The following is a 21,636-nucleotide window of genomic DNA, read 5'->3' on the forward strand; positions in this document are numbered from 1 at the left end:
GCAATCCATCTTCCCCACTGCTGGCATCATTCCCTCGCTCCTTGTATAATTCTCTATAGTATTCTTCTGCTATTTGAATTATGCCTTCTCTGCTGTTTATAAGTACACCATCGCTATTCTTCAGTTTCAGTATCATTTGTCTTTCTGTATTACTGCTCATGGCTGCTGATTTAAATCTTTGTTTCCCCTTAATGCTTGTTCTATTTTTCATGTATTAAATCTTCTTATGTCCTCTCTAAGTCTCTTTCTAATGGCTTTGCATAACTCAGTATACTCAATTTTTTCCTTGTCAGTGTTTATCTTGCTCTTCATTTTTTGCCTTCGGTTCATCATAACAAGTGTTTCTTGACTAATTTTTTCTTCTTTGGATTTCTTTTTCCCTATAGGTTTCTTGGGCCTTATCACTTTCAGAAAGTTATGATATTCCTCGTTGATATCTTGGTCCTGAACAGTCTGTAGAAGCTCAAACTTGTTCTTAAGTTCCAGTAAATACTGCTTTTTCTCCTCTTCTTTTATCTCAAAGATCTTTGTATTATTTACTCGAGGCAGTTTTTTCCTTTCCTTTCCTACATCTATATCAAGTGTACATCTTACCATTCTGTGATCACTTCCAACATTTACCTTATTGAAGACTGTAACATCATTCACAATATATCTTCTGTTAGTGAGATGAAGTCGATTTCATTAGTTGTTAATCCATTTGGACTCTTCCATGTCCACTTTCTGTTCACCCTTTTCTTGAAAAAAGTGTTCATTACTGACATTCCTCTAGATTCTGCAAATTCCACAAGTCTTTCACCTCTTTCATTTCTTTCACCAATTTCAAAATTTCCTATAGTTCCCTTTTCTGCACTGTTTTGTCTTTTTCCAACCTTAGCATTGAAGTCACCCATAATAACAGTGTAGTGGGTTTTCTGCTCATCTAGAAGACGCTCAATTTTGGTGTACATTTCTTCAATCTCTTCATCATCATGGCTCGATGTTGGTGCATAAATCATTATAACCATTATCTTGTACATCTTAGAAATCTTGAGTATTAGTCTTGACACCCTCGATGATGTAATTTTGAATTCCAAAATGTTTTTGAAATATATATGGACCAGAAACCCAACTCCACCTTCACTCTTTTCACTGTTTCCATTGGTGTACAGTAGATTGCCACTTGATAAACTTATAAGTGATTCATTTCTTCTTCTTGTTTCAGCTTCTTATTGTTGAGGCAGTATGGCTTTATTGTTGGAAGCAAATAATTGTCTCAGTAATAATATTGTGTCAATTGAATCCATATGATAATTGGAAAGATTCATTTGGCTTGTGACATGGCAAACATAGTGGATATAGTCCAGGCAGAATTCCTTTGCTATATTTATGTAGAAAAGAACAGTAACAAGTTTGAGGTGTAGTTAGCATCAGAGTAAGAGCTACTTTCAGTAATTTCAACTAAGGGTCAGACTTAAGTGAAAAATCAGTTTCAAGATGCTGCATTAAAAACTAAAATCAATTATGTTGCTTTTTAAAAAATGAGTACTTCTCACCTATTTATAAATGTGTAATTACTTGACTTGTTTATTGTTGAGAACAATTTTATTAATAATTAATAACTGAAGAAATAATACCTTTCTCTCATCACTTTATATTTTTCCAAAATATTAATGTAAATTTGTTGTTGTTGTTGTTGTTGTTGTGTGTGTGTGTGTGTGTGTGTGTGTGTGTGTGTGTGTGTGTGTGTGTGTGTGTGTGTGTGTGTGTGTGTGTGTGTGTGTGTGTGTTAGCATACAGATTGTTTTAAAATCTTCTGGTACATGCTTATATCTCTTATTCATGTTTCCAATTAATAATAGACTCAATTTTAATAGTTAGCATGATAAAAATAGCTTTGAAAATAAAATCAAAAGAGGATATTGCATCAGTTGTTGTTGTTGTCTGATTTGGGTTTAAAAAAGCCAAAATTCTCTGGAAGTCAGATTTAGAAATTGTTGAAATTGAATTAAACAAAAAATAAGTGGCTATAAAGAATGCCACTGTTTTAAAAAATTATGATAACCACAAGTATTTTTACAGTTTTTAATGAAGTTTGATAATTTTTTTTAATATTTTTCAAAAACAGTTTACAATTGTTTTAAAATTTTGGATTCGATTTTTGGGTAATTTACTCTACTGTTGGGAAATCAGTTCAAAATAAAAATAAGTTAATATTTAAAGGCATTAAGGTACAAAGTTTTCATTTTTACAATATATATATTTTTTTTTTTAATTCTACAAAATAAAAATAAAAAAAATCACTCTACAGAGCCAGCCATAGCAGAAACCTCACTACTATGAAGCCACACACATTTTCCAAAGCCAAATTTGTAATTGAAAGGGTTAAGCATATCTTTAATGTTGATAAAACTTCAAGAACTGAGAAACTAAAAATTAATGCAATTAATAAACACTATGTTGGATACAACATTGTGCATATTCACTAATTCTTAAAAATAAAATTTCATTTTATTTTTAAGTGTTATTTTTAATACATTCACATTGCAATAATACAAAATCTCTTTGCCAGAATGACTAATTGGAGTTGTGGAGTTTCATCTGCTATAATGAGAGTTTTGTAAGTTATGTTATCAGTCCAAGTGATTGTGTGGCTAAACTTGCTAGGAAACACATTGCTTTTTTTCACCTGTCCAGCATGGAATTATGACAAGTGATTTGAGCCCATACTGGGCTGGAGCCCAGAGAAAATTAGCAAATCAGCCACATTGTGTTGAATGGCCAGTAACTCTTTCCAGAAAAGAAAACACTGAAAACATGAAAGTGACAGTTAAAATCTCTGTACGCTGTCAGATACAGTGCAGGCATTACAGCTGGCCAATATAAATCATACCAACTAAAGAAATAAGAGCAACTTTTAATGCTTTACTAGAAATTCACAAAAATTTAATGCTTTACTAGAAACTCACAAAAATTTAATGCTGTACTAGAAACTCACTCAAAAAATGAAAAATTTTCATTCTTTTAACAACCTTAAAGGGGGAGGGGAGAGAGAGAGAGAGAGAGAGAGAGAGAGAGAGAGAGAGAGAGAGAGAGAGAATAAACCTAGTCCTTGGAGAAGAGCAAGAAAGGAAAAGAAAAGACTTTAAACTAAATACAACTAGAGTACTCTAAATTAAATTCACGTAGATTAAATTAACTGAGTAGTCTAACCTAAATATTTTTGTAATACATATAATATAAATTTTATAGCATAATACAAATAATGTAAACTTGATAGCATAATGTGTATTATTGCATTTATGTATCTATCAATTTAGTGTATTCTCAAATTAAACTGAATTTTAACAGAAATCATGCCTTGGACTGGAGCTGTAACACAGTGGGCTCAAAGTAGTGGGATTATTGTGGCTTGGGTGAGAACTGAAGAGGATGGTTCTCCTAGAAATTACAGCCTAACAAAATGTGCCACTTGTGTGACGTTTGCAGACCTATCTGGAAAGGGACATGATACAGCCAAGAGTGGGGGCTTTATGTGCATTTGATGCAGAGTATGAGGAAATTAGCTGCAATCTCAGCATTCTGATGGATTTTTATGAGAGTTTAAAGAACAGGTTGGATGCTCTCAAAGAAATGAGGGCCCATTAAGCTCTCAGTTACCCAACTCAATCAGAGCACTCACTTGTGCATCAGGCAACATAGCAGCAGCAATCCCAAGGGCAGAATGCATTGGTTGAACAGGAGGTAGTTGTTGTTAGTGACTCTATTGGCAGGAAAAGAGGAAATATATTATGCAAAAAAGGATAGGTGGACTAGGACCAGGGCGTGTCTGTCATTGACAAAAGTAGATGATGTTGTAGAGCAGATATCATCTTTTAAGGTGTAAAATGTGATATTGTTGTACACATTGGCACAAATGATATTAAGAGTGAGTGATCTGAGGACTTGCTTAATATGTACAGGGCCGACCGGGCTAGCCGGGTGGGTAAAGTGCTTGCCTGGCAACCCAAAGGTCGCAGGTTCGATTCCCACCTCGGGCTTGGATCAAAGTACTGCAAAAACCTTGGGAGGTGCATTATGGCCACAGAAGCCTATGCGCCAACAACTACCAAAAAAAAAAAAAAAAAAAAAAACATGTACAGGGTAATGTTGGGAAAAAGTCACGAGTTAGGATTAAATTTGAAAGTGTCTGCAATCCTGTCTAGACATGATAGGAGGAGTACATATTGAGAACCTTGTAAATACAAAGGGTACTAGGAAAGTTTTGCAATATGACGCAACAATGAATCACAGGAAGCTGCTTGTTGCTGCATGTTGAGACATGTTCATACGTGCATAGTAGCCGCCGCACCAAGTCGATGGGCTCAGTTATTCATTAGTAGTGAGAGTGTAAAGTGCTTGCGATGGCATCGTGGTCACGAAATGAAATAAGGACAGTTTTGCGGTATAATTTCGTGCGTGGTTTAACCATAGACCAGTGCTTAGAAGAAATTACTCTTGCACTAGATGATGATTGTCCACATCGTACAACGATATTCAGGTGGTATAGAGAATTCCAAAGGGGAAATTTCACTCTGGAGGATTCTGAGAGGCCGGGAAGGCCACGAACGTCAGTTACGGAGGAAAACGTTACTGCTGTGAGGAAAATGCTTGACGAAAACAGGCGAGTGACCTACCAGCAGATAGAGGATACTTTGGGCCTAAATGCACCAGCAATTCGTTCGATTCTGCAAGATCATTTGCACATGAAGAAACTTTGTTCTCTCTGGGTGCCGCATCAACTGACTGAAGAGCAGATGACACGACGTGTGACTTGGTGCCGGGAGATGTTAAAAAAGTTTGATAAGGGACAATCTCGGTATGTGAACATCGTGACAGGTGACAAGACTTGGCTGTACTATTACGATCTGCCGACCAAGGCTCAAAACAACGTTTGGGTTTTTGATGATGACGACACACCCGTAATTGTCAGAAAATCCCGATCTGTAAAGAAGAAAATGATAGCTGTATTTTTCAAATCGAGTGGAATTGTGGAACGTGTCATTTTGGACACACAGAAAACAGTCACAGCTAAGTGGTATACTGAACAATGCCTGCCTAAAGTCATTGGATCTATGAAGAACCTGCAGCCAAAGTCAAGAATGGACACCTGGTACCTGCATCACGATAATGCTTCAGCTCACCGCGCCAAAGCCTGCACCGAATATTTGACCACGACAGGACTGAAACTTCTAGAGCACCCTCCCTACAGTCTAGACCTTGCTCCCTGCGACTTTGCACTGTTCCCGCATGTGAAAATGAAGCTAAAAGGGAGGCAGTTTTCCAGTGATGAGGACCTTCTACGGGCTTGGGACAACGAGTGTGCTTTACTCCCTAGTGAAACTTGGCAGAACTGGTTTAAAGATTGGTTTCGGAGGATGGAGAGGTGTATTGAATGTAGAGGAAATTACTTTGAAAAAATTAAATAAACAAAGCTGTATTGCAAAACTTTCCTAGTACCCTTTGTACATTCAGTCCTGGAGAGACTGTGCAAGGCTCATGAGATAGCATTTTTCTCAGCATGGTGTGTGCTTGTTAACAGGAGAGACTGTTTTTATAAGAATGGGATACACTTAAACACTTAAATAGAAGGGGTTCAAAAATATTTGCTGATTTTACCAAGGCAAGGTAAGAAAACTGCTTGGATGGGGGATATACAGACTATTAGATTAACTTGAGATGCAGGCAGAGGCAAAAGAGATTATTATGCTACATCTATTGGAGCCTGGAAATCAAGGTATTTGGGATTTCAAACCCTGCTGGGGATCATCATGGAATAAGTAAATACAAGGGCTGCATTAGAGTAACTAAGAGTAAGAAAAAGTGCATGTATGCTTTCATGTACACTAATGCTAGGAGAATAGTAAATAAATTTGATGAATTTGAAGTCTGATTAAGTCATCAAATGCAGACATTTTAGGACTATCAGTGACATGTGTCACCCAGACATAAGGGATGCAGAATTTGAAAATGGGGAGAGTGATCTGTATAGAAAGGACTGACATGACAGGAAGGGAAAGGAATTATGCTCTTAGTTAAGAAGTATATTAAATCTAAGGCAGTGCATCCAGTCGACATAAACTAGTCTAATCATAAAGGAGATTACGAGAAATCTGGCAAAGAAAAGAAGCAAAGACTTCTTTACTTATGTTAATGTTAGAAAGAAGGGATTGAATCACATTGCCCTGGCCCATGTAACCTTGATGGTTTAACTGCTGGTTATCCTGCTCGGTTGCTGACAAACTAAATAGGAATTTTGTATCTACATTTACACATCAGGAATTCTTTAGGGAAAGGAAGAAGATTATCAAACTCTAAGATCGAGCTAGATGATTTGTGATAACTGCCTGGACAGCCCTGTATTGAAACTAAACATAAAAGAGGCACCTGGGGTGGATAGAATCTGTCCAATTATATTAAAAGAGGTAGTAAGAGAGGTAAGCAAATCTTTAGCCATAATTATGAGAGCATCTTTGGATTCAAGTGAGGTCTCTGTGGACTGGAGATGTGAAAATATATACCCAGTTCATAAAGGGGGATCAGAAGGTGACATGAGTAATTGCAGACCTGTTAGCTTAAGTTCTGTTCGAGTTAAAATAATGAAGTCACTGTTAGAGAAATAATACAGAGCTGTCCAGACAGGAATGCAATTATTCTGTAGTCACAGCATGGATTTTTTAAAATGGCAATCTTGTCTGACCAGTCTGATTGAATATTATGATGTAATAACAAAGGAACTGGATGCAAAAAATAATTTTTATATCATATACCTGGATTTAAACAAAGCCCTTGATACTGTTTCACATAAAAGACTGCTGTACAAATTTGAGAAATTGGCATTAAGGGCAAGTTACTGCTATTAATAAAAGGTTGGTTGAGTGGGAAAAGACACAGAGTGGTTATTAATGGACACTGTTCTTTGTAAACTAATGTTATTAGTGGAATCCCCCAGGATTCTGCAATGGGCCCATTATTGTTTTCTGTATTTATTAATGAAGGTATATCACTGTTAATAACTAAGTCTGCAGATGATACAAAGGTTGATTGGGTGGTTAATGACAGTAATCAAGGTATACTACTACAACAAGATCTAGAAAAATTTGGCAGATAGGCTAAGATATAGCAGTTGAAGTTTAACATTTACAAATGCGAGGTTCTGCATATGAGTAGCAGTAATTCCAGATTAACATACCAACTATGTGTTACTACACTGAGTGTAGTGCAAAATGAAAAAGACCTGGAGTAATTGTGCAGTCAGATATAAAGTTCTCTGAGCAGTGCAGACAGTCTGCCAGGACAGCTCATGGGGTTTTGTCAATGATGTATAGGAACTTTTTTGTTGGGATAAGGAGGTGATTATTCCATTGTACAAAGAAATGGTTAGGATGCATCTTGAGTACTTGAATACATGCAGGTCTGGAGACCTCATTTTAGGAATGATGCAGATCTGCTAGAACAGGTGCAGAGGAGGCCAATGAGATTGGTGAGGCGAAAAAAAAGGTGACCTTACCAAGAAAGGCTTCAATTCTGCAAATTGTATCATCTGGAAACTAAGCATTTGCAAGGTGATCTGATTGAGGTGTTTAAGGCTTTGAATGGATTCGGCATGCTCAACACTGATGGTATTCTTCTTCTTCTTTCTCAGATTACACCCATGAGGGGCATAAATTCAAATTGAGGAATAATAATTGCAGGATAGATGTGTGGAAGTTTGCCATCAGCCAGAGGGTAGTTGATTGTTTGGACAAATTTCCATCTGTTGTTGTAGAGGTGAGTAGTTTGAATTAATTTAAGGAAGAACTAGACAAATTATTAGAGAACATGGACAGGTGATGTAGAAAGTGGTCTTTTCTGTTTTTTTGGCTGACGCTTTTATAATCTTACTTTCTGACATTATTTCCCACTACTGATACTAAATGGCCATTCCAAGTGATAACTTTGGTGTCATTTTCATCCTGCCCAACTTAATTAGTAGTAATTTCCTGAATTCAAAGCAGATTTTTAAAAAAATAAGAACTTCAGCTCAGAAAAACCTGTGTACCAGCCAGTGAACAAGGATGTGACCTTGTTCACTGGTTGGTATATAGGTTTTACTGAACTGAAGACCTGAAAATTTCTAGCCATATGAAAATCTGAAGAATATTGAAGCATTCCTAAGTAGTAAACACTAACCATGGTTATTTTATGGCTAAATATACTATCTCTTATCTGTTTTTCTTATAGTAAACATAGTTTGTAATAGATGGCATCAAGAAAATAGGTTTGCAGTTTATTTGATTTGGACATATACAAGTTTTTTTTTTTTTTTTTTAGAATTGAGAACTAGAAGTTTATGAAATTGCATCAGGTGATACATAAATTTATGTAAAAGATATTATTGAAAAATGAGCATAAGGATGAGTTATATGATTTTTTAAAAAACTAATTTTATTTTTGTCAATAACTTCACTGTAATGTTCTCAATCAAGCTATAATAAGAATAGATAAATATTTAAAAGCATTTATATACAAAGTTTTTTAATTTTTACAAATTTTTAAAATTCCACAAATTCTCACTCCACAGAGGTAGCCTCTATTGGAACCCCCCCCCTTCCCAAGTCCCACATGCATTCAGCAAATGCAGTCATTGTAAGGTTTAAATGAGAATGTGGCTGAATTTCATGACTAACAACTAGTGATGCAGTAGGACAGTATCTAAATGCACTGAATAACTATGTCAAAAGTAATGCACTAATATTTCTTCATTTATCTGTTGCTTCATTGTTCTACAATTAACTGTGTTTTCACAAATGCATCTGTTACTTTACTTTTCAAATCTTGTATACATCTCTTGTATGAGTCAGTGTAATAATGATAGATTGGATTTGAGTGACATGAAAATGGTTCAATTCAAATATTTTATATATTCATGAGCAGTAAAGAAACCTGTGTTATTTTTAAATCAACAATTATAAGAAAGAAAGAAAAAAAGATGGGGAAAAAATTAAGAATAAGCTTTAAGTGCAGAATACTTTTTTATATGCTGACTATTACCCATTACACCAACAGCTGAACTTGAAAAGGTGAAAACCATTACATATATAAGGTTCCCTGCACATCACTCAATCATATTTTTCAAGAAAAACCTGAGATCTAAAACTAATAATTACATAATTTACTGCTTCAGCATTTACATCAATTCTTCATATTGTGTGTGATGATCAGCTGGAAAAAACAGTCAGCAAGTTTCTAAAACACAGGATTGTAGAATTTGTTTATTTGTTTCTTATTTGGAAAAATAGTTAAAAGCTTTTATTTTATATACAGGGTGTTTCAGTTAAACGTTTCAGAACTTCTAAGAGGGGTAGGGTACATCCTGACAACTCGAAATCATATAGCAATGTGGGGTTGGAAATGCTTTCCTGAAGCGGTGTTGTACACAGAAGCACCATAAAGAAAAGAGACCGTAAGTGAGAAATCGTTTTAATAATACATGAAAAGAAGCAAAAGGTACATGGATTAAAGTAAGTGTTCGAAGTTTCTTCCACGGGCTACAATGCACGCCTCACATCTCCGACGCATGGACATCCGAACATTCTGGAATACTCCAGGCGAATTTCGAATTTCTTGAACAAGAACGCCAAGTTAGTAGGATGGATGATTACACGAACGCAGAGTTAGCCGATATGCATTTGGCGTATGGGGCTGCAAATTGTAGTGGGCCAGCCGCACAGCATTTGTACGCGGAACGATATCCAACGAGGCGTATTCCCAGTCATAATTTCTTTGCAAGACTGCACCAGAGGTTAGCTGAGAGAGGTTCATTTGAAAGAGCTGACAGGGACAGGGTAAGAACAGCACGGACTCCAGCCGTCGAACAGAATGTGCTGCAGCATGTACAGGGGAATCCAAGAACGAGTACACGAAGTCTAGCAAACGCAGTCGGGGTTTCCCATTGCAGCGTCTGGAGGATTCTCCGAGAACAAGACATGCATCCGTTTCACGTGCAGCGTGTCCAGACACAGCAACCGGAGGATTATGCACCTCGTATTGCTTTCGCACAGTGGTACCTTGGAAAATGTGCTACAAATCCCCTTTTTCCTGCTGAAGTGTTGTTTTCCGATGAGGCATCCTTCACAAGGGAAGGAATTTTCAACACGCATAACGACCATATCTGGGCGGTCGAGAACCCGCATGCAATACGACGTCGTGCAGCACAGATTCAATTTTCGGTCAATGTATGGGCCGGTATTATGGGAGATCACCTCATCGGACCTTACCTGTTACCGTGTCGTCTAACCGGACCTATCTACTTGATCTTTCTGCAGCAAGTATTGCCACAACTTTTGAGAGATGAACAGATTTCTGCATCGACGCAACAGACAACATGGTTCCAACACGATGGAGCCCCTGCCCATTATAGCGGAGATGTTCGTAACTACCTGGATGTCACATTTGGTCAACAGTGGATCGGACGTGGTGGTCCCGTGCGTTGGCCTGCTCGGTCACCCGACCTATCATGTCTTGATTTTTATTTCTGGGGTCATATGAAATCGCTAGTTTATGACACCCCTGTTGACAATGCTGAGGAGCTGGTTGCAAGAATCGCAGTAGCTGCCGAAGAAATTCGAAATTCGCCTGGAGTATTCCAGAATGTTCGGATGTCCATGCGTCGGAGATGTGAGGCGTGCATTGTAGCCCGTGGAAGAAACTTCAAACACTTACTTTAATCCATGTACCTTTTGCTTCTTTTCATGTATTATTAAAACGATTTCTCTTTTCTTTATGGTGCTTCTGTGTACAGCACCGCTTCAGGAAAGCATTTCCGACCCCACATTGCTATATGATTTCGAGTTGTCAGGATGTACCCTACCCCTCTTAGAAGTTCTGAAACGTTTAACTGAAACACCCTGTATATATATATATATCTATATATACAGGGTGTCTCAAAATATATTGGTACAAATATTTAGGGGAGGTAGGTAACATCTAAAGGAATGTGAATGGCATAGGAACCCCTAACCGGAAACATCACTGTAAGTCAGTACACGGCGCTGTTCATCAGTTTGCAAAAGGGAAAATTTCTGGTTTACTCATTCAAGCAGTAGTCGCCACACGAAGAGCATGCATCGATATACGAACTGTGAGCTGGCAGACATGCACCTAGTGTATGGATTAGCAGAGGGCAATGCACCCAACCGCTCAACGAATTTATGGAGAACGCTTCCCAGACAGACATGTACCGGACCACCGTTTGTTTGTGCATGTGCATCAAAATTTGTGCGATTATGGGTCATTCAGAGGTAACAGGAGTAGTGCAGGCAGACCACGTTCGACGCGAACTCCCGCCATGGAAGAAAGTATGTTGAATGCAGTCCAGAATAATCCTACTACCAGCACACATGCTGTTATCTCTGCCTTGGGAGTGTCTCGTTGCAGTGTACAGCATGTCTGGCACAATGATTCCTTACACCCCTTTCATCTCCAAAGGGTTCAGTTACTGCTCCCCCAAGATCATCCTGCACGTGTGGCTTTTACGCAGTGGTTTCTCCAAGAAAGTGTTGACTTGAATTTTCCAGACTATGTTTTGTTCACGGATGAGGCTTATTCAATCAGCACAATGCTCATGTGTGGGCTCACGACAACCCACACGATGTGCACCCCCATGCAGCACAACATCGCTTCGCAATAAATGTGTGGGCAGATATTGTCGGTGACTGCTTAGTTGACCCATACCTGTTACCATCTCGCATGAACTCTGCTAAATATCGGATCTTTCTTGAACAAGTTCTACCAGGGTTACATGACGATGTTCCAGCAAATGTGAGACACAATATTTGGACGCAACATGACTGGGTGCCTGCCCATTATGGAAGGTGTGTTCGTGACCATTTGAACAGGCGTTTTGGGCGTCGATGGATTGGCCGTGGTGGACCCGTTGCCTGGTCCCCCACGCTCACCTGATTTATCGAGCCTTGATTTCTTTCTGTGAGAGGGGCCCTCAAATCTATCGTGTATGAATCGCTTGTGGAGATGGAAATGAATCTCGTGGCGAGACTCGTCTGCGCTGCTGCTACTGTCAAAGAAACTCCAGGTGTGTTCGACCGTGTCCGCCAATCCATGCTGCGTCGGTGTCACGCATGCATCGCGTCTCATGGTAGAACCTTCGAGCATGGTAGAACCTTCATTGTAACATCATGAAATGCATCCATCTCGTACTAAATTGTTAATATTATGTCGAATAAATGTTTGCCACTAATTACTGTCTTGTGTCATTTCTGCTTCTTGTGCCTCTGCTACTACTTTCCCGTGACGTTTCCAATTATGGGTTCTTATGTGATTCACATTCCTTTAGATGTTACCTACCTCCCCTAAACGTTTGCCAATATTTTTGAGACACCCTGTATACATGATTTGAAAAAATATTATTGTGGGAAAGAGATGGGTTTCTTTTTTCATTTTTCCCAATGATCATGTTCAAATCTTGATATAAAAGTCTTTGAATATGATGATCTAAGTTTTCTGCATAAATACAGAGTAAACATTTCAGTCATGTTACAACTGTGTGTTATTTGGAAAAAGCAATTAAAAGCCTTTTATTTTTATATATATATATGATTTGAAAAAATCTTATCATGGGTAAGATTGCATTTTTCCCAATAATCATGTTCAAATTGTGATATAAAATTCTTTGAATATGATTATCTTGGTTTTCTGCATATATATATATACAGAGTGAACATTTTAGTCATGTTATAACTTGTGTGTATGTGTTGTGCTGATTATTTTATCTTTAATTGCAGTGAAAGAAAAGGCCCAGATTCAAGCTCAGGTTGAACAGTTAATTCAAGTAAAAGATGAACTAACTGACCAAGTAAGAAAGATAAAAAAAATACTAATATAGAGTAATTATAAATGCACTTATCACATGCATAGATATATTGGAATAAAATTAAATGGCATAGTAAGCTGAAATTCAGAGATTGCATTACTATTAGTTGATGCTCATCAACTAATAGTAAAAAATTATAAGTACTGGTTCTCTTTTCTCCTCCCCCATCCACAAGTCAATGCATTCCTTGACAGGCTCATGGATGAGCAATTCCTGGATCTTTTCCTGGAAAGAAAGGCTTATATTCAAACACAATCTTTATTGCTATTTTTGGTAAGTTGGTTTAAAATATTTGTTGCGTCTGCTGCATATAAGCATCAAATGGTACTACAAGTGCTGTGCCATAATGCATATAGGTGATCATTCTTAAGAGGTCAATATACAAGTGGTGTAAGAGTAAAGATATATGAAATTACCTGCTTAATTCTGCTGGCACAATGATTGAACTCTATGCTATTGGCAGCTGCTTCATATTTGTTTTTAGCTTGGTACACATTTTTGTTTTTTGCTTCTGTGAGGTTAATTTATGTATATGGAATAGAATTTTGAGTTTTGTTCTGTTTTACAGCTCAGCCAAAAAGTAAGTGTTCACTTTTAGCTAAGAATTCCAGACTTTTACTCTTCAGCCATTATTTTGGAACGTTGTTATTTCTCAAAATTCTGAAAATTATGGCACATTGAATGCATTCTCTCTCTCTCTCTCTCTCTCTCTCTCTCTAAGTGCAAATAATGAAACGTACATTTCATTATTTGCACTTAATTTTAAGAAAATTAACTAAAAAAAAAAAAAACACACATAAAACCAGTGGCCATACTTCTTAATACAATTTGAATTTTATCATCAGTGGTCTGATTTTACTTCTTTTTTTATATAGTTAATTAGATAGTATGAATCAGAGTTGTAATACTCAATATGTTCTATGTTGATAATATTAGTAAAAATAATAAGAGGAGTTTACCTCAATATAGTACGTAGAACACTTCCGTACGATACCCTCCAGAAATTAAAACGGAAAAAACGAAAAAAATCGACAACTCACCGGTACATTAGAGTAAATTATAAATAATTAAATAATCAATTTAACACAATTCAAATAAATTTAAAACAATTAAAAATCAAATTAATGCAATTAAAAGAATCTAATGAAAATATTCAAAACGATTTTCCTTCCTGAAGCTGACAACGCTTTTCGACCATATGTCGTGATCACAGGAATGAAAATTACTGAATCCGGTTAAACCTGAAACTTAAATAGTGATTATTTGTCTTCGCGCATGCACGTAAAGGTCCACGCATCGGAGATCAAATATGGCCGCCGAACATTAACAGAATTCTCGTGTAATTTAATTTCAACGGTTTCTGCAATTAATAGTTGCGTATAATTACGTTGAACGTTAAGTAATTTTGCCTCGTTAAATAAAAAAGTATGTTTTTCGTTAATGGCATGAAAGGCTAATTCTGACGCTGCTGAACGAGAAGCACGAACTGAGGCTTCATGTTGATTTACACGAATATTAAGAGAAAATTGCGTCGAACCTTGGTAAGACGAGTCGCAATCACCGCAAGAAATGTTGTATACCAGATCATTAATTTGTGTTGTAACTTCCGTATTGGCCTAGCTACAATTTTAAACTCAGTATCTTTAAAGAATCTGTTAAGCTGTTTGTGCCACTGTTCAACATATGGGACAGAAATAAAGTATTTTTTGATATTACTGTTGTTGATTGGTGTAGTATTTTGTATCCTATCTTTAGCTTGTACCCTAATTCGGTTTATTATTATTATTATTATTATTATTAGCTATATGGTGCAAGGAAGCCTGAGGCTTATGGCTGCACCAGCCAAAAAAAAAAAAATTCCCGAGTTACCCTGAGAGAGAGAGAGAGAGAGAGAGAGAGAGAGGGAGAGAGAGAGAAGTAGAAGGGAATCACCAAGAAAGAAGGATGATGATATCCAGCTCAGGATCCTGGGTGTGCCAAGCCCAAACTCACCAGATGTGAGCCCCCTGTTTATTGTGGTAATGGAATAACCCCTGTTTAAGAATCTGCTGGTTAATATTTGTATTTCTGAGTCCAAAGCAGAATCCGTCGTTGAATTTAGAAATTGTAGGCATTTAGAAATTGATTAAAGATAATCGATCTTTTGTAGGTGAACGGGTGATAGCTATTATAATGTAGAAGCATACCGGTGTTTGTAGGTTTTCGATAGATGCTAAATTGTATTTTATTCGAGTCTCGGGTTAGCGAGAAATTTAGAAAGTTTAATGACTTTGTATCCATATTCTCCCTTTCCAATGTAAATTTGAGTCTAGAATGAATATTATTAAAGGGATGTAAAATGTCTTGGATAGTACTACTATCGGTAATAACTAGAACATTGTCTAAATACCTCCCATAGTATGTGGTACGGGGTCGAAAAGGTGTCAAATGTATCTGCTCAATTGTTGAGAGATAGATCTCTGAATTAAGCCACTCAGGCTCAAACCCATTGGTAATCCAAAAATTTGTTTGTACACCTTGTCTCGAAAGGTGATGTAGTTAGCCTCAACTAACAGTTAATTAAGTGAAAAATTTCCTTAATAGGTAACTTCATATAATTAATCGGTGTCGAGTTTTTATTTAACATATCCCAAATAATATCTAATGTGTATTCAACGTTTACATTCATATATAATGAGGTAATATCTAGTGAGAATAAATTGTCATTGTCACCAATTGCCATTGTCACTGTCAGAGTCTACAGTCTTTAAGATTATTAAATAATGTATCGTAATTCTTAATCCTAAATTGTATTACCTGTCTAAAGGGTTTTATAATGTTATATACATGTGTGGCTAAGGATGAAAATGCCGAGTTCCTGTAGGAAACAATAGGTCGAATAGGAAATCCGGTCTTGTGTAATTTTACCTGACCGAAAAGTGCAGGAATATTGTATATATTCTGGACTTCAATTCCTTCAACTGAACCATAGGTATGCTTCTACATTATAACAGCTATCACCCGTTCACCTACAAAAGATCGATTATCTTTAATCAATTTATAAATGCCTATAAATATTCAACGACGGATTCTGCTTTGGACTCAGAAATACAAATATTAACCAGCAGATTCTTAAACAGGGGTTATTCCATTACCACAATAAACCGAATTAGGGTACAAGCTAAGGATAGGATACAAAATACTACACCAATCAACAATAGTAATATCAAAAAATACTTTATTTCTGTCCCATATGTTGAACAGTGGCACAAACAGCTTAACAGATTCTTTAAAGATACTGAGTTTAAAATTGTAGCTAGGCCAATACGGACGTTACACACTATACTGAACAATCGCTCGGTTCTCTCCGCATTCGCAACACAAATTAATGATCTGGTATACAACATTTCTTGCGGTGATTGCGACTTGTCTTACCAAGGTTCGACGCAATTTTCTCTTAATATTCGTGTAAATCAACATGAAGCCTCAGTTCATGCTTCTCGTTCAGCAGCGTCAGAATTAGCCTTTCATGCCGTTAACGAAAAACATACTTTTTTATTTAACGAGGCCAAAATACTTAACGTTCAACGTAATTATACGCAACTATTAATTGCAGAAACCGTTGAAATTAAATTACACGAGAATTCTGTTAATGTTCGGCGGCCATATTTGATCTCCGATGCGTGGACCTTTACGTGCATGCGTGAAGACAAATAATCACTATTTAAGTTTCAGGTTTAACCGGATTCGGTAATTTTCATTCCTGTGATCACGACATACGGTGGAAAAGCGTTGTCAGCTTCAGGAAGGAAAATCGTTTTGAATATTTTCATTAGATTCTTTTAATTGCATTAATTTGATTTTTAATTGTTTTAAATTTATTTGAATTGTGTTAAATTAATTATTTAATTATTTATAATTTACTCTAATGTACCGGAAAGTTGTAGATTTTTTCATTTTTTCCATTTTAATTTCTGGAGGGTATCGTACGGAAGTGTTCTACGTACTATATTGAGGTAAACTCCTCTTATTATTTTTACTAATATTATATAGTTAATATATTGTTGTGTATTATACTGATAAGTACTGTGATATTTTCATCTTACTTTTGAATTTTAAAATTTCTAAATTTCACACCCATTTGATTTTGACAGTTGATTATGCCTAGGAATTAAGTAAGTTAGTCCATCATTTAATCACTTGATATTTATGTTGCACACACATAATGGATGGATGTCACAAAAACCTGTTTTTTAAATATCAAGGTAAGCTTATGTATTAATAATTTCAGGATCGTTGGAATATTTTGTAATAATGACACTTAAATCATAAGTAGAATTTCTAGGTATTTTTTACTTTTGTTGATATATCATCTTGTTGGACAACTTTTATATACAGTAAACCCCCGCTATTCGCGGGGGTTATGTTCCTGAGAAATGCCGCGAATACTGAGTTATGGCTTCCGAAGTATGAAATATATAAGAAAAACTAGTCTAAAATTTTGTCCATGTATGTATTATATGTACCTTCATAATATGACTATGTACATAGACAGTACATAGTGAAATGCAAGCATATGGCATCGAAATGAAAATTAGAAACAATTTAACATTAAATGTAATATTTATTAGAAATTTCAAACAAATCTTTCAAACCAGCGTTTTTGCTAGCTAAAAAACTTATCCCGCAAGTTGTATCATCAGTTTCACTAAAGTGTTGATAAAGGAGTTTTGCCTTTTCACGAATGATGAGTGAACTTAACGGAATTTTATTTTGAGTTTGGTCTTCTATCCACAGATTTAAAGCTTTTTCCATTTTTTCTAATTTAACATCACGAGTTACAGCAAATTTTTGAAGAAATTAGCGCGTTTTCACGGACACTACGGCGGATTTTTTCTTCCGATTTTTTGATTGATTGTACCCTTGACTGATTGATTTTTATAATGTTTTGCCACTGAGGAGACACTTTCACCATTAGAAATTTTGTCTAATAACTCAATTTATTCGCTAATGTCATCATCTTCTTTGATCTTTTCACATTTCCCTCGTTATTCGTAGCCATATTTTTGTACGGTTTAGGAAGAACTTGTCCACAATAAAGTCACTTTCTTCCGTTAACACACTTGTTTACACTGCAAAACGGTAGATTTATCACTTTTGTAACATATCAATTATCCATTATGCTTATAAATTGAATAAATTCTTTCAATTTATAAGCATATAAATTAAAAGAAAACGACGAAACCTTCCATGACAAGCGCATAACACATACTGAACAAGGATTAGCGAGAAACATCCACGCTCGCGATTTTGTCACCCCTCTCCCCCACCCACTGAGCTCTGTTTTGACTGGGAAAGATAATTTTAGCCACGCCCATGTTTTTTTATGGTGGAAAATGTTCACGGTGCTTTATAATTCACATTTTTTTAGGTTTCATTTTATATTAACTCAGCAACCACGAATACGCGATACTGCAAATAGCGGGGGTTTACTGTATTTTGATTAATTATTTTTTAATTATTCTAATTTCTTAAAATAATTTGAGATGTAATTTTTATTTATACCTTGAAGTCTTTATATGTTTAAAAATGATATTATCAAAGATATTTATGAGCATTAGCATTAGTTGAGGCATATGATGCAAGAAAGCAAGCTTATACAGCATCAGCCAAAAAATAAAAAAATAAAAGCCCTTTCCCATTTCGCCCATCCAGTCACTCCAAATGTTTGTCTAGTTCAGACAAATTTATTTAAGCTATTAAATTCCAACAACAGATGGATGTCTGTTCCAGAAATCAACTACCCACTGGCTAAAGACAAACTTCTGCACATATATTCTACAACTGTCTTTCCTCAATTTGAATCTATATCCCCTCAGATTTTTAGTCTGAGCAAGCAGAAGTATCCCGTCAGCATTGAGCTTACCCAGTCATTCAAGGCCTTATACATCTCAATCAGATCACCTCGCAGGTCCCTAGTCTCCAAATGCTGCAACATGCAGAACTTAAGCCTTTCTTTGTAAGTGCACCCCTTTGTTCCTCTAACCAATCTTGTTGCCCTTCTCTGTATTCATTCTAGTAATTCTACATCCTTCATAAAATGAGGCCTCCACACCTATACACAATACTCAAGGTGTGGCCTGACCATTGCCTTATACAAAGGGATAATCAGCTCCTTGTCTCTGCTAGCAAAATTCCTATACATCATTAACAAAACTCTGTGATCTGCTCTGGCAGCCCGTCTGCACTGCTCATATCAGAACTTCATATCTGACTGCACAATTACTCCCAGGTCTTTTTCATTCTCCACCTCCCTTAGTGTAGTACCACACAGTTGGTACATTTCCCTTGGGTTACTGCTACCCATCGGCAGTACTTTGCATTTGTCAATGTTAAACTTCATTTGCCACTTCTCAGCCCTAACTTTTCAGTCTAACTTTTCTAGATCCTGTTGCAGTACCATACTGTCTTTGGTGACATTAACAACCCTGTCAACATTTGTATCATCTGCAGACTTGGACATTAAGTCTGATATACCTTGATCGATATCATTGATAAATACACAAAATAACAATAGGCCCAGCACTGAACCCTGGGAGGAAACTCCAATAATAACATTAGTCCACGTAGAGCAGTGTCCATTTATTACCACTCTCTGCCTTCTCTTGCTCAACCATCCCTTTATCCATTGCAGCAACTTGCCCTTAATGCCATACCATTTCAATTTGTACAGTGGTCTTCCATGTGCAATAGTATCAAAAGCTTTGCTGAAATCCAAGTACTGTATATGATATCAAAATTATTTTTGCATCCAGTTCCTTTGTGACCACATTGTAGTATCCAATCAAATTGATCAGACAAGACTTCCCCTTAACAAACCCATGCTGTGTCTGAACTATTACTGCAGTCTTGTCTAGGTGATCCTGTATCACCTCTTTTACCAGTGACTCCATTATTTTCCCTGGAACAGAAATTAAACTTACAGGCCTATAATTATTTGTGTCACCCTTTGAACCCCCTTAGTGAATTGGGGATACATTTTCTCATCTCCAGTCCATGGAGACCTATCCTGACTCTAAGGATGCTCTCATAATTATGACAACTTCCCTTGCTGCCTCCTTCAATATAACTGGATAGATTCCATCTGCCCCAGGTGCCTTTTTTATGTTTAACTTCAACAATTTCTCCTCAACTTTTCTCTCAGTTATTACAAAATCACTTAGCTCCCTGTTACAGTTTGATAAACTTCTGTCATTCGTCTCCTTGAATAACTCCTCTTGTGTGAATGTAGGTGCAAAATACTGATTCAGTTTATCAACTACCTGAGCATGATCATCAATAGTCAAACCATCCATGTTAAGTGGACCAATCTGATTGATTTCTTTCCTTCTGAGGTTTACATAAGTAAAGAACTCTTTGCAGTTTTTCTTTGCATCCTTTTCCAAAGATTTCTCATGATCTTCCATTGCCTGCCTAACCTCCTTTTTGACTTCATTACAGACTAGCTTATATCTGCCATAGGCTTCTGTGTCGCCTAATAGTTTATATGAATCGCATGCATTTTTATTCTCTGCCATGAGCCTCATTAATTCATCTGACATCATTTAGGCCTAAACCTTGAACAGTATTTCTTAGTTGGTAAAGCTTGTATTCTCCTAGATTAAGTCCCCATAGGTCTCCCATTTAGAATTCACTGTTTTTAACATCATCGGTTGATCCCACTGTATAGAATTTAAAAACTGTCTGAGACCACTGTAGTCGCCTTTACGAAAGCAAAAACTCTTCCCCTTACCCCTGATGGTAGTTACATCTTTAAGTAAATCCCACATCAGTACACTCTGATCACTGTCACCTAGTGTATCCTCTATTGCAATTTCTTAATGCATGAATAGTCACTGCTGATAATCAGATCAAGAGTATTACCTCCTCTGGTTGCCCTTTCAACTTGTTGCTGTAGAAAACAATCTTCCAATAAATCCACAAAAGTCTTGCTAGCGTGCGAATGACCATCCCACAAGTTCCAGTCAGTATCTGGAAAGTTAAAATCATCCCCATTACAAGGCATTCTGATTTACTGGCTCACTTTATTTCTCTACAGAACTGTTTGTTGTACTCATCAGATTCATTAGGCCTATAACACTGACATACTCCCATTTTTCCTTTCTCAGTGCTTATGTCACACCACACTGACATACTCCCATTTTTCCTTTCTCAGTGCTTATGTCACACCACACTGACTCACCATTGCACTGTCCACCCATGTCAACTGGATGCACTTCCTTAGATTTTATGTGTTTCTTAACTAACAGCGTAACCCCTCCTCCCTTCCTGTTCTGTCTATCCTTTCTGTACACATTGTACAGAAAGAGCAGCAAAGCAAAAGGCTCAAGCTAATGGGAGTGCTGTGGTTCAGGGGAGAACTGAGGGGGGCAGTTGCCCACTGAATCACAGTCTATTAAAATGCACTGTTTGCTTGATGTTTGCGGAGCAGTCGGGTACGGGACATGATACTGCCAAGGGGGATGTCTTTGTGTGTGCACGATGTAAGGAGTGCAAGGAAATCAGGCGACAACTCAGCGTTGTTATGGGCCTTTATGAGACCTTGAAGGACAGGGTGGATGCCCTCGAAGGAAATAAATTGAGGGGCCCATCAAGCTCTCAGCTGCCCACATCAACGCCAGAGCTTGCACTTGGTCATCAGGTAACACAGGGGCAGCCCCCTAGGCAGAATGCGCTGGTCCCACAGGAACTAGTAGTTGTTGGTGACT

At 37.0% G+C, this 21,636-nt stretch overlaps 1 protein-coding gene across 2 annotated transcripts in view; it reads left to right on the forward strand.

Moving 5' to 3' along the window:
* The window catches only part of LOC150089395 (G kinase-anchoring protein 1-like), a 199,828-nt gene that overhangs the window by 143,033 nt on the left and 35,159 nt on the right, over nt 1-21,636 (forward strand). For both annotated transcript variants that reach the window (XM_090368564.1, XM_090368565.1), the window contains one exon: nt 12,801-12,871. In XM_090368564.1, coding sequence (XP_090224690.1) covers nt 12,801-12,871 — 71 coding nt within the window. The remainder of the gene's footprint in view (nt 1-12,800; nt 12,872-21,636) is intronic.

Source organism: Mastigoproctus giganteus, chromosome 2, assembly GCF_048544385.1.
Source record: "Mastigoproctus giganteus isolate SK-2022 chromosome 2, ASM4854438v1, whole genome shotgun sequence".
Classification (NCBI taxonomy): Eukaryota; Metazoa; Arthropoda; class Arachnida; order Uropygi; family Thelyphonidae; genus Mastigoproctus; species Mastigoproctus giganteus.